The sequence below is a fragment of the Ammodytes marinus genome (genome assembly GCF_949987685.1).
Source record: "Ammodytes marinus genome assembly, chromosome: 2".
In the NCBI taxonomy this organism is placed as follows: domain Eukaryota; kingdom Metazoa; phylum Chordata; class Actinopteri; order Uranoscopiformes; family Ammodytidae; genus Ammodytes; species Ammodytes marinus.
The window spans coordinates 14,489,055-14,503,548 of NC_137231.1; the positions used below are offsets into that span (position 1 = coordinate 14,489,055).

Sequence of the window (14,494 nt, forward strand, 5' to 3'; positions counted from 1 at the left end):
AATTCAGTAAACAAAATCATGTTATCACATATTTTAAAATGTGCTCCATATAAAGCTAAGTCCACGTTCAGGCTGAAATAAAGGCATCTTGCTCAACCTTTAAAGATTCTCATATTGATTGCACATAAACCTAACGCATGCTCATCTTATCTATCAGTATAACGTGATTGTAGTATTAATTAGAGCACAGTGGTGAACATTGTAATTCATATGAAAGGGATTTGCAGATAACATACACAGATCCTGAAGTTATGTTCAGCAGTAAGTATTATAACATGACATGCACCATTTTTTTTTTTACAGTTGACAAAGTAATATTGACTGAAGTCCTGAGTATCCAAAGAATGATTACACCCTGAGCCGACTACTTTTTTTTTATCTTAGGTTTCATAATTTATAACTCCGTCCATAACATAATAAGACTACATGGACTTGGATCTCTGTTTCATGTTCCACTACAGCACCCTTTTGAAGGCTCTCTTAGACACTGGCTGAACAGATGTGCTTGGTCATGAGGCTGCAGATGTTTTGTCCACAGCCCCAGCACGGTTGCTTGATGTGTGGAGAACCCTGCGGGGTCTTTCTCTTGCACAGTGCACACGCAACCGCATCTCTTACGTCAGGTTTCTTTTGAATATTTGCCACAAGCTGTTTAAGCCCCGTCAGTTGGCTGTCTGGTGCCTTTGCAATACCCATTACTGTCACTCTTTTGGGGTCAAACACACAATCCTCCTCTAGGCCGCTGGGCACTGCTGCCATGCCACAATTGGGGGGAACCCAAGCCGTGTCGTAGCCTTGTGTGCTCCAGGTGTACTGCATAGGATGGTTGTCCTTATCAATGCGCTTGACACGGCCAACACGCACGTGTAATTCAAGGACCACTCGATCTGATTGGTTAATTTTTAAAGGATAACGTTCTGCCTTCTTTTGGTCGCGACTGACATAAACGCCGTTTCCCAGCATGCCCCCAGATGACTGCTGAAAGCCATTGGCAATGATGAGCTGTGCATTGGCAACAGTGGTGCCATGATACATGGTGTAGACTCCTCTGTCTTTGGGCTCCTGAGATGCCCCCAGCTCCACACGAGGAGAGTTATCATCGTAGGTCACCTCCCAGCCATAGAACGGCAGAGACATCCTGCTTTAATGAGGGAAGCTGTTTCAAGACCAGCAGCACTGGGGGGGAAGTAATACAAACATGGCATCATGGTTTAACACATTCATCAGTGATTCGGTGTAATTTTTCAAGAACAGTGTTTTAGATCATTTATATTTGGGCTACTTCGTAAGTGGACAAGGTGTTATTTGTTAGATAATGCTGCACCAAATGCTGTGATCCATGTAGGCTACTGTACCAATGTGGTAGCATACTTTATCACTTTTACAGTTTAAAATGCTTGCCTATTGACTAACTTTATTTTGATAGCAGCTGTCAAGCCTTTTGTGTAGTTCGTAACAGACATCGGTGTACCGTAAGGAATCTCTGCCTAAATCTGTATTGCGGGATATCTATGTTGTAAAATGGCTATGTTAAAATTCAAAAAAGAAATCGGATAAAAATTGAATAGTTGTGTGATCACATGATCTGACCGTCGTTAACTACCATAGACTGTGCTACACAAGCGTCATGGTGCATCCACACCAAAAGCGTTTGGGTGTAAGGGCCGGTCACTTTACATACAAAGTCAATGTACAGACGCGAATTTTCCTCGCGCGGCGCGAACAAACGAAATCCGCGTCTCTTTACTTCGAGTTGTTGGACATCAAATGTGACTATTCGTCATTACAATAAGGCAAGGCAAGGCAAGTTTATTTCTAAAGCACATTTCGGACACAAGGCCATTCAGTGCTTTACAGATGCAAAAACAAAATGCATCAAGTATAGAGCACACATTAAAAAAAAGCGAATGAGAAACATGAATATAAATAAAATAATTAAAACATTTAAAAAGAATAAAAATTTAAAATTACAGGTTAAAACGGAAACAGTAAAGTCTTCAGACCTGACACACAAACTATCACTAAAATGTACAAATAACTTTTTGTTCATGGACTACTAGTCCATGAACAAAAGTTATTTGTACATTTTAGTGATAGGGACTAGCCTAAGAGAACCAAACACAATAGGCCTAATCAAATGTACGTCAATGTGTGAAGTGAACCACTTTTCAACTAGTGTCAGTATTTGAAGGTAAGTAGCCTAAACGACGCACTACTGTTTTTGACGTTTTTCCCTCTACATTTATATAGGCTATATGCATTCAACTTAATGAACTCAAACACTGTAGTTTAAGCTGAGGATTTAAGGAAACTAAGCCTAATAGTTCAACATAACTTACCGTGAGGAATAGGCCGTAGTCCGTCTCTTACCTCAAAGACTTTCACTTTCTGTTCTCATATCGTTTTCAACCTAAGCTAGTGATGAAAACACAGAGCACATGCTAGGTATAGGTCTTGACAAGAGCAGGGTCGTGCATAGTGGCCGGTTAGCTCAGTTGGTTAGAGCGTCGTGCTAATAACGCGAAGGTCGCGGGTTCGATACCCGTACTGGCCATTGAACATTTTCGTTTCTGTTAAGCTTGGCAAGCTACAGCTAAGGAAAATATGAAATGTAGTTCAAAACATACCCCCCCCCCCCCTTAAAAAAAGATGTAATAATACTACATTTAAGGAGGGGTGTAAAGTAGCGAATTACATTTACTTACGTTCCTGTAATTGAGTAGTTTTGTGTGTAGGCCTACTTGTAATTTTTTAAGTGATTTTTAAAACCTATACTTTTACTTTGAGTAGGCTATATTTATTTTGAAGTATTGTACTTCGCTACATTTTATGTGAAGGCTTTTAAATGCAGCGAACCTTTCATCCAGCCGTGCGATCGGCTCCTCCCTCACCTGATAGTTTAGCTTTCAGTTTTAGTGCAGTGTAGGATGGAGAAAGTGCGTGTTGCCGGGAGCTTTGAAACACTTCCAGAAGTCGGCAGAAAGTCAGGCTTTGGTCGAGAAGAAAGGTAAAACTAATAGACTAAAATAATGTGCAAGATATGTTACGCGCGGACACGCGAGTCAGATGATGACATGCGCGACCGTGAGAGAGAGAGAAAAAAAGGCATGCGACCCAGCTGCACCTCAAAACATCACGACCAATGAGTTTACTCACTTAAAGTCGAATCCAAGTGGTCTATGACCAAGCAATAATGGAAGAAAAAACACAGGAAGTTTAAAGTTCCTTGACTCTTGCCACCACAACAGTCATCAATTAAGAACACTAGCCTAGAATGCAACTTGCTTATCCAGCCAGCTCCATGAGATATAAATAAAATATGCCCTCACATTCCTGCTAAAGACGTGCCCTATCAACAACATTTGCAACGGTTTATTTAGATTTTGACACTTATTTAATTTAATTATTAAAAATATGTTTTACTTATTTGCATTTTCCTTCTTTTCAGTTCAATTAGGATATGTTTAAAGTCCAAACGCATGGTTTCAAATGTTAAATAAGTGCATGTTGCAGTTCTTAAATCAATGAATAATTGTCTATAATAATTGTGACTACACAATGTCAATCAAAATAATCACGATTATAATTTGTCCAAATCGAGCAGCCTAACCTTGCAATGTCCATGGTTTAGATCAATTATACACAATTACATTATTAGAACTGCAGCTGCAGTCTGTTTAGGTCTGTAGACCGGTTACATTCCCACATTAACAGACTATTTGCTCCATATTTGCTTATCTAAAGTATAATGACACAGTATACATCCATACATGTGTGGTGACATGATTTGTTTAATTTGTGCACTTTAATTTGTAAAAGTGTTGCATTCATTAAACAAAAGTAGTTTGAGATTTATATCCCCTTGTCTATATATATAATGCCCTACACAGAAGAGACCCCTGCCCCCTCCCGCTGTTGAAAAGTAACTAGTAACTTGTACTTTAAGTACATTTTAAATCAGCTACTTTTTCACTTTTACTTAAGTAGATTTTTAGACTGTACTTTTACTTTTACTTAAAGAGGACCTATGATACTTTTCGACTTTTATGACCTATAAACGTTGTTATAATGATTTATAGTCATGTTTAAACATACTAGAGTATCAAGTTTACGTACATGCATTTGGGCGTATTCCCTGCTGACCGTCTGGGGTGGCTGTGCAGAGCACTATAAACTATGGCAGCCGGTCGAGCTGAACTTGTTCAAATTTCCGGGATGTGTGAGTCACGCAGGGATCGTTTGAAGATGGCAGAAGCAAAGTGTTTACAGGGCCTGCTGGATCGCCCAAATAAGAGAAAGAGCTTCCCGAAAATCTACATAGTTTTTTGTGATGTGATTCGTGTCAGGTTGCTCTATAGCAGTTTTTAACAAGAAATTAAGACCAGAAAAGTAGTATAATAGGATCTCGTTAAGTAAAATTTCATCCAAGTAATCATACTTTTACTTGAGTAGAATATGTTTGTACTCTTTCCACCTCTGCATTTAAGCTACTATTCTATTACATTTCACTCACAGTCACACTATCACAGTCCAGCCTATTTTAAATCTAATCAAAACCTGTAAAGGCTTTAAAGAGTATAGTGCCTTGACATTATCCTTTCTCCCTCCTGCTTTGTAAGTTTTTCTGATTTTATTGTAGGCGTAGCCTATGTATGTTATGTATGAAGGTGGGTGGATTAACAAGCTTTGCTAAGCCTTAGAAATCAAAATACAAAGGTTTTCATCATGTTAAGTCAAAAGTCTATTTTTGTACAAGCGTGAAAGAAAGACTATTTGATATTTCAGCCTTTTAGGCCAGGCAAAGTAAGGCATTTTGGGGCCAAAAATAGAATAAATTGTAAAAGAAATTTTTTCAGCTCAGATCATTTCTATGAGGTGTCCAGAACAACATACTAAAAGTCCTAAGAAATCCTAGTTGGGGAAATATGTTTAATTCTCATCAATCCGAGATGTGTGCCAATAAGGCGAGACACCAATAAATCCCAATGGGGCTATTTTTTTCCTTTACTCCTATCAAAATAAAACTTTACACAATGAAAGTATCCATGAAAATTTAAATGTTTTGTATTACACGTTTCTTTGAAAATTTATTTTAATATGCAAATGAGCTATACACTAATCGTACACGCCCAAAATAAACCCAAATAGGCTTAATTTTTTCCTTTACTCCTACCACAATAAAACTTTACATAGTAAAAGTATACTTGAAAAGTAAAACATTTTGTATTACAAGTTTCTTTTTAAATGAATTTGAATATGCACATGAGCTCCACACTTATTGAATATCCAATCATCGTACTGCCAATGGGTGATGGCAATGCTGCTTTTAGACTGGCCTCTAACCTGAAAAACTGCCTGGCTTACCTGCCAGGGGTATAACAGGTGCCTCTCATGAATTAGATTTGTCTCTTCAAATGCCACTGCACACAATTTGATAGCACTACAACCAATCAGAGCAATGAACAATGTGATGTATTAAGCCCCGTTCATTTAGCGAACAGCGGGGTTAACTGTTAAATTGAACTTTTGCCGTGGTCGGTCGGCAAAACAGAACATTCCTCTTACTTGCTAATGAAAGAATTGAGTGCCGTCTTCCAAATTGTAAAGGGTCGAGGCCCCAGAGCACCATACATAGGGCTCTGGCCCGCCCATATCAGATAGAACCAATTAAAACGCAGCTCAGGATTTCTTGACATATTTATTGAGCTTCAATGGAGAGTGCCCAGACCAACAGGCGCAGCACATTTAATTTGCCAGCGCCTAGTGGCAGGTCTGGATTTCCAGGCTAGTGCCATTCCCTTTCCTATGCCAAATAGACGAGACGTAGAATCACAGCCTGAAATGGCATGGAGAAAGAGGAGATTGACACACCTTGGGACCAAGTAACTCCTTTGTCTACTTTATGCACCATATCCGTCTTATTTTTGTTGCTTTCTTTGGTTCTGGTGCCAGAAACAGCTCGTGTGCATTCAGATCAGCATGATGCAACAAGAGTTCTAACAAGTCTGTGTCATCACCTACTGAGACTGTGTCTTTTGTTCTGGCAGAGGCAATGGCAGTTTGGACAATGAGCACATCTGTATCGTGCTTTGCATGGTTTGTTATACACCATTTTTATCTTACAAGTTTCTTTGAAAATGAATTTTAATACGCAAATGAGCTATACACTTATCAAATATAGGCTACCCAAAATATATCCGCATAGGCTTCATTTTTTCCTTTAAAGATCCAAGTGACTGCTGCAGATATTGCTGCGGTTGGTTGCATACACATTCAGTACTTTATGATTCCTCCTATACGTGAACCTATTGTGTATCAGCCACTGGCTCTGTTGCCAGCAGATAACAAAACATTACAGCTGGATGTTTTGTGGAAGACATCCCTACTCCTTCACTCTCAAAGGCCATCGTGGTCTGGTATGATGCAGATCCTGCATCTTCTAGATGAACACCCTGGAAGAGCTTCACTAACATTCCTTCCAATGATTGATCTTGATCCCAGTGATTAATCCTGCATATACTCAACATTGAGGTTTGTGGCAACTCAAGCTCTGCAGTATGATGTGACCCCTGTTCTGACGTTCGACCAACCCCTTCTGGAAAGCCTTGACCATCATAAGTTAACTTCTAATACAAATGTTTTACTTTTCATGTAGACTTTCATTGTGTAAAGTTTTAATGTGGTAGGAGTAAAGGTAAAAATGAAGCCTATGCGGATATATTTTGGGTAGCCTATATTTGATTAGTGTATAGCTCATTTGCATATTAAAATTCATTTTCAAAGAAACTTGTAAGACAAAAAATGGTGTTTAACAAACCATGCAAAGCACGATGCAGATGTGCTCATTGTCCAAACTGCCATTGCCTCTGCCAGAACAAAAGACACAGTCTCAGTAGGTGATGACACAGACTTGCTAGTACTCTTGTTTCATCATACTGATCTGAATGCACACAAGCTGTTTATGGCACAAGAACCAAATAAATTAATGTATAGCTGTCCCCAGACAAATGTGCAACATCACATCTCTCTTCCTGAGATCCTCTGAGATTGTCTTTCCCTTTTGGCATGTCTGACCTGTATGGGTTCACTTTGGTGAGCCTACACTGACCTGGTTTTATCTCTGTTTTATCTGGTGCCGCCCAATTACTTCCCTAAAGATCTCTCATTACATTGGTCCATTTCATCACTCAATTTGGCCCACCTGATTGTGTTTACCTGCTCCATTTAAGCAATGCAGCTCAGGGTTCACAAACTTTTGCACATACAAAAGTTGTCAAATAATTTATTTTTTATCAGTTTTAACAATTGATTTCCGGTAAAGAAAAATTTGGAATTGATAAACAAACATCTGTTATTTCATATAAAAAATACTGGTATTGATAAAAATTAATTAATGATAGTCAAAATAAATAAAATTCCAAAAGGCGAGTTAATTGGTCCCAAAGTGTGTGACAATCTCCTCTTTCTCCATGCCATTTCAGGCTGTGATTCTACGTCTCGTCTATTTGGCATTGGAAAGGGAATGGCACTGAAAAAAGTAAAAAATTACACTAGCTAGGGGGGGGGATCTAATTCATGAGAGGCACCTGTTATAAGTAAGCCAGGCAGTTTTTCAGGTTAGAGGCCAGTCTAAAAGCAGCATCGCCATCGCCCATTGGCAGTAGGATGATTGGATATTCAATAAGTGTGGAGCTCATGTGCATATTCAAATTCATTTAAAAAGAAACTTGTAATACAAAATGTTTTACTTTTCAAGTATACTTTTACTATGTAAAGTTTTATTGAGGTAGGAGTAAAGGAAAAAATTAAGCCTATTTGGGTTTATTTTGGGCGTGTACGATTAGTGTATAGCTCATTTGCATATTAAAATAAATTTTCAAAGAAACTTGTAATACAAAACATTTAAATTTTCATGGATACTTTCATTGTGTAAAGTTTCATTTTGATAGGACTAAAGGAAAAAAATAGCCCCATTGGGATTTATTGGTGTCTCGCCTTATTGGCACACATCTCGGATTGATGAGAATTAAACATATTTCCCCAACTAGGATTTCTTAGGACTTTTAGTATGTTGTTCTGGACACCTCATAGAAATTATCTGAGCTGAAAAAAATTCTTTTACAATTTATTCTATGAAAAATGCTATTTTGCCTGGACTATTTCCCAATATCTTCAGTCAGACTTCAGACCACGCCTGCAGGTCTGTCTCCCTGCATATTTCTAAAATGTCTCTGCACTACCTGTATAGTCTTTTTTTTTTTACCACAACTCTGAGGTAACGCTTTTCATTTTAGAAATGGCAAAAATAAATTCCATTTCATTCCTCGTCTACCACTCTCTTCTCCATCCTGAATTTTGTAACAGTAAAACCTTCAAAAGTATAAAATCATGAAGCTAGGAGTCTCTTCATTATATATGGAATCATATCAAACTGGACTGATATAACAAAAAACATTCATTAGATTTAGTTCCGTTACATGATTTAGTGTACAGTTAAATAAAATCACTTTACCATAGATTTACCTGCATCAGTTCATTAAAAATATATTGTACGGCAACAGAGATTCCCAATACATGTCCAGCAGTAATTAGGCTATTTGAACATTTACAATTATTATTATCACTTTATGTAGCCTAAGTAAAAGACTATGAATTTACATTGTATAAGTATACACTCAGTTTACAAATGTTGCTCTGATCTATATAAGCATTGAAGAATACAAAAATCTGTAAACGTGGATAACAACTTCACTCTGTTTCTCGAGCTATGTTCTTTGCCCTTGGGCTGGACAGTAGTGCTTGGACATGAGAATGCAGATGTTTTTCCCACACTCCCAGCACTGTTGTGTCACGTGTGAAGAACCCTCCTGGGTCTTTCTCTTACACACTGAACACACATCTGCAGTAGGCCAACCATCACCTCCTCCGGGTCCGTTGGATGTTTTTGACAGAAGAAGCTGTTGAAGTTCTCTCTCTATGGTTGCATTTGGTGCCTTTGCGATTCCTACCACCTCCACTCTCTTGGGGTCAAACACACAGTCCTCCTCAAAGCCACTGCGCACAGCTCTGAGGCCACATTTTGGAGGCACCCAAGCAGTGTCATAGCCATTTGCATGCCAGGACTTCTGCAAAGGGTGGTCGTCCTGGTCAATACGCTTGACACGGCCAACACGCACATGTAACTCTAGTACCACGCGGTCTGTAATCAAACTTTTCAATGGATAATGAGCAGCCTTTTTAATATTACGACTGACATACACGCCATTTCCCAGCATGTCACCGGATGACTGTTGAAAACCATTGGCAATGATGAGCCGTGCGCCGGCAATGCTGGTGCCGTGATACATTTTGTAGACACCCTGTTTTTGGGGTTTCTGGAACCTCCCGAGCTCCACACCAGGATTAGAAGCTCCATCGTCCACCACCTCCCACCCAGAGAACTGCACTGACATCCTGATCTGGGAATTTGGCTGATGGGGGAAGTTGTTCAAGTCTATCAGCAGCTCTGTGAGAAGAGAATTCGCACATGTGGCATCAAATTATGTTTTTTTTTATAGGTAAACAGGGTGTAAGTTTGACTTAACAATGCCATGAATCGTCAACCTGACTAATTTAATTCCACTTGGGGCCCAATTATACAACAAATTGAAGAATCTCTCGGCCGACTTGAAGCTCATTTGTCCTGGGACCTTTCTCAACTAACCCTCTTCCCTCCTCACCTTTTTAATTTCTTCTTCTTGTTATTATAATCATTGTTATTATTATGACTGTTTTATTTGGACGTATTCTTACGAGGAACCTTCAAATATTTCTGAAACAGTCTCCTTTTTCCTCTGATGATCATAAATGACATGTAACAGCAAACAAGACCATCAGTGCTAAGAATGCTATTTTTATATAGTTTTTCTTTATGCCATTGTCATGGGTCCCTCACCCCTGGAACTATAGCTGGCATGGTAAAAAAAAAACTACTGCTTTTGTCCAAAGGGGGTGCAAGAATTAACAAAAGCTGAAAATTCCTCAGAGCACCTTTAAGTTATCATTTATTATTATTTATTTACTGACATGTCCTTCTGCACTTTATTGCTTTGTTTGTGCTCTGGACTTGAATGACTATTTGCCATCTGAGGTAGTGTGTCTGTTCACTGTTTAGGGGAATGTTTTTGGGGTGTAAAATGCAAAAGTTTAACTTATATTCTGCACGTATTACATGTACATTGTGTTATATACATTGTATTGTATTACTTTTTTTTCATTCTCAGAATAAACACATTATCCCAACAAAGCCATGAATCCGATGAATAAAGGAAAACTACAGGGAGAATGCAGTGGATCTGGCAACAAGGAAGTAAAGTTGATTCCATAAGCAAACATAGCCTTCTATAGATAATATTTGTACTCCACACACGTTTTCCCTTCGGTTTACTGCCCACCTGCCTAGATTTTAAACTCATATCCCTATAGTTGAGCTCTGTCCTATTAGGCCAGGCAAAGTAACCCATTTTTGGGCCAAAAAACTGACAAATTGTAAAAGAATTTTTTTCAGCTCAGATAATTTCTATGAGGTGTCCAGAACAACATACTAAAAGTCCTAAGAAATCCTAGTTGAGGAAATATGTTTAATTCTCATCAATCCGAGGTGTGTGCCAATAAGGCGAGACACCAATAAATCCCAATAGGGCTATTTTTTTCCTTTAGTCCTATCAAAATGAAACTTTACACAATGAAAGTATCCATGAAACTGAAAACATTTTGTATTACAAGTTTCTTTGAAAATGAATTTTAATATGCAAATGAGCTATACACTAATCGTACATGCCCAAAATCAACCCAAATAGGCTTAATTTTTTCCTTTACTCCTACCACAATAAAACTTTACATAGTAAAAGTATACTAGAAAAGTAACTTTTTTTGTATTACAAGTTTCTTTTTAAATTAATTTGAATATGCACATGAGCTCCACACTTATTGAATATCCAATCATCCTACTGCCAATGGGTGATGGCAATGCTGCTTTTAGACTGGCCTCAAACCTGAAAAACTGCCTGGCTTACCTGCCAGGGGTATAACAGGTGCCTCTCATGAATTAGATTTGTCTCTTCAAATGCCACTGCACGCAATTTGATAGCACTACAACCAATCAGAGCAATGAACAATGTGACGTATTAAGCCCCGTTCATTCAGCGAACAGTGGGATTAACTGTTAAATTTTACTTTTGCCGTGGTCGTCTGCAAAACCGAACATTCCACTTACTTGCTAATGAAAGATTTGAGTGCCGTCTTCCAAATCGTTAAGGGTCGAGGCCAAAGCCATCTCAAACTCAAACAACATATCCGCAGCCATCTTTGATGTTTACTATCACGGCTTCGACGGCGCACTGTCGTCATCCGTTTACGTCCGCCCCAGAGCACCATACATAGGGCTCTGGCCCGCCCATATCAGATAGAACCAATTGAAATGTAGCTCAGGATTTCTTGACATATTTAATGAGCTTCAATGGAGAGTGCCCAGACCAACAGGCGCAGCACATTTAACTTGCCAGCGCCTAGTGGCAGGTCTGGATTTACAGGCTAGTGCCATTCCCTTTCCTATGCCAGATGTAGAATCACAGCCTGAAATGGCATGGAGAAAGAGGAGATTGTCACACACCTTGGGACCAAGTAACTCCTTTGTCTACTTTATGCACCATATCCGTCTTATTTTTGTTGCTTTCTTTGGTTCTTGTGCCATAAACAGCTCGTGTGCTTTCAGATCAGCATGATGCAACAAGAGTACTAACAGGTCTGTGTCATCACCTACTGAGACTGTGTCTTTTGTTCTGGCAGAGGCAATGGCAGTTTGGACAATGAGCACATCTGCATCGTGCTTTGCATGGTTTGTGATATACCATTTTTATCTTACAAGTTTCTTTGAAAATGTATTTTAATATGCAAATGAGCTATACACTTATCAAATATAGGCTACCCAAAATATATCCGCATAGGCTTAATTTTTTCCTTTAAAGATCCAAGTGACTGCTGCAGATATTGCTGCGGTTGGTCGCATACACATTCAGTACTTTATAATTCCTCCCATACGTGAACCTATTGAGTATCAGCCACTGGCTCTGTTGCCAGCAGATAACAAAACATTACAGCTGGATGTTTTCTGGAAGACATCCCTACTCCTTCACTCTCAAAGGCCATCATGGTCTGGTATGATGCAGATCCTGCATCTTCTAGATGAACACCCTGGAAGAGCTTCAGTAACATTCCTTCCAATGATTGATCTTGATCCCAGTGATGAATCCTGCATATACTCAACATTGAGGTTTGTGGCAACTCAAGCTCTGCAGCATGATGTGACCCCTGTTCTGACGTTCGACCAACCCCTTCTGGAAAGCCTTGACCATTATAGGTTAACTTCTAATACAAATGTTTTACTTTTCATTTAGACTTTCATTGTGTAAAGTTTTAATGTGGTAGGAGTAAAGGTTCAAATCAAGCCTATGCGGATAGTCTATATTTGATAAGTGTATAGCTCATTTGTATATTAAAATTCATTTTCAAAGAAACTTGTAAGACAAAAAATGGTGTTTCACAAACCATGCAAAGCTGATGCAGATGTGCTCATTGTCCAAACTGCCATTGCCTCTGTCAGAACAAAAGACACAGTCTCAGTAGGTGATGACACAGACTTGTTAGTACTCTTGTTGCAAGTCTGATCTGTGGCAAGTCTGATCTGTATGGGTTCACTTTGGTGGGCCTACACTGACCTGGTTTGATCTCTGTTTTATCTAGTGCCACCCAATTTCTTCCCTAAAGATCTCTCATTACATTGGTCCATTTCATCACTCAATTTGGCCCACCTGATTATGTTTACCTGCTATTGAGCAGGTAAACATAACCCTGAGCTGCATTGGTTAAATTGTTAACCAATGCAGCTCAGGGTTCACAAACTTTTGCACATACAAAAGTTGGCAAATAATTTTTTTTAATCTGTTTTAACAATTGATTTCTGGAAAATAAAAATGTTGAATTGATAAACAAAAATCTGTTATTTCATTTAAAAATACTGGTATTGATAAATAAAATTCATAAAGGCTCAAGGGGTTCACATACTTTCAAGCAGCACTGTATGGTGCATAAAGTAGACAAAGGAGTTACTTGGTCCCAAGGTGTGTGACAATCTCCTCTTTATCCATTCCATTTCAGTCTCGTCTATTTGGCATAGGAAAGGGAATGGCACTGAAAAAAGTAAAAAATTACACTAGCTAGGGGAGGAGTAATCTAATTCATCAGAGGCACCTGTTATACCCCTGGCAGGTAAGCCAGGCAGTTTTTCAGGTTTGAGGCCAGTCTAAAAGCAGTATTGCCATCACCCATTGGCAGTAGGATGATTGGATATTCAATAAGTGTGGAGCTCATGTGCATATTCAAATGCATTTAAAAAGAAACTTGTAATACAAAAAAAGTTACTTTTCTAGTATACTTTTACTATGTAAAGTTTTATTGTGGTAGGAGTAAAGGAAAAAATTAAGCCTATTTGGGTTGATTTTGGGCATGTTCGATTAGTGTATAGCTCATTTGCATATTAAAATTAATTTTCAAAGAAACTTGTAATACAAATTTTTTTAATTATCATGGATACTTTCATTGTGTAAAGTTTAATTTTGATAGGACTAAAGGAAAAAAATAGCCCTATTGGGATTTATTGGTGTCTCGCCTTATTGGCACACACCTTGGATTGATGAGAATTAAACATATTTCCTCAACTAGGATTTCTTAGGACTTTTAGTATGTTGTTCTGGACACCTCATAGAAATGATCTGAGCTGAAAAAAATTCTTTTACAATTTGTCTGTCGTAAAATGCTATTTTGCCTGGACTATATGCCAGGAAATAATATATCAATTTAATAACAGTCGAGACACACAATGCAACTCAACCCTGGTAAAAGTCATTCTGCGTTAACACACACTGTTTTATGAATCCTATTGGTTATTTTGTTGACTGTCTCTATTAAATACAAGGTCTTACAGGTTAAAACATTCACACCTTACCGTCAGTGAGGAGTTGTTTTCAGCTCTGTGAAGATTACTTTCTGTTTGGTAGGTTTCATTTAGACTCTTGATGACGTCATAATAGGTGTGTCCCATGGCCAGTGTTGCACCGAAAGCTGTGACCTGTCAGAATGTGTGACCCTAGAGGGCGCTGTTCTTATTAACCCAGTCTCATAGTTTGTGATACTTGTTTTGTGTCATGTTGTATGTACTACAGCTGCTGGATTTTTGAATTTCCCTGAAGGAACACTCCCAAGGGATCAATAAAGTGTCTATCTATCTATCTATCTATCTATCTATCTATCTATCTATCTATCTATCTATCTATCTATCTATCTATCTATCTATCTATCTATCTATCTATCTATCTATCTATCTATCTAGTGAAATATAAGCTATGTAAAACGTTGGTCCATTGCGCAAATCGTATAAGTTTCTCAAAATTGGCACTGA

General features: G+C 38.5%; 1 protein-coding gene across 1 annotated transcript; it reads right to left on the bottom strand.

Annotated features, from left to right (window-relative positions):
- Nucleotides 1-480: 480 nt before the first annotated feature.
- On the bottom strand, nucleotides 481-14,137 carry LOC307256064 (uncharacterized protein; the record flags this gene model as incomplete). The annotated part of the gene is made up of 4 exons (XM_080034930.1): nucleotides 481-1,143; nucleotides 8,433-8,436; nucleotides 8,767-9,505; nucleotides 14,080-14,137. 4 exons carry the CDS (start codon nucleotides 14,135-14,137, stop codon nucleotides 481-483), a joined length of 1,464 nt encoding a protein of 487 aa, XP_079891056.1.
- Nucleotides 14,138-14,494: the final 357 nt, after the last annotated feature.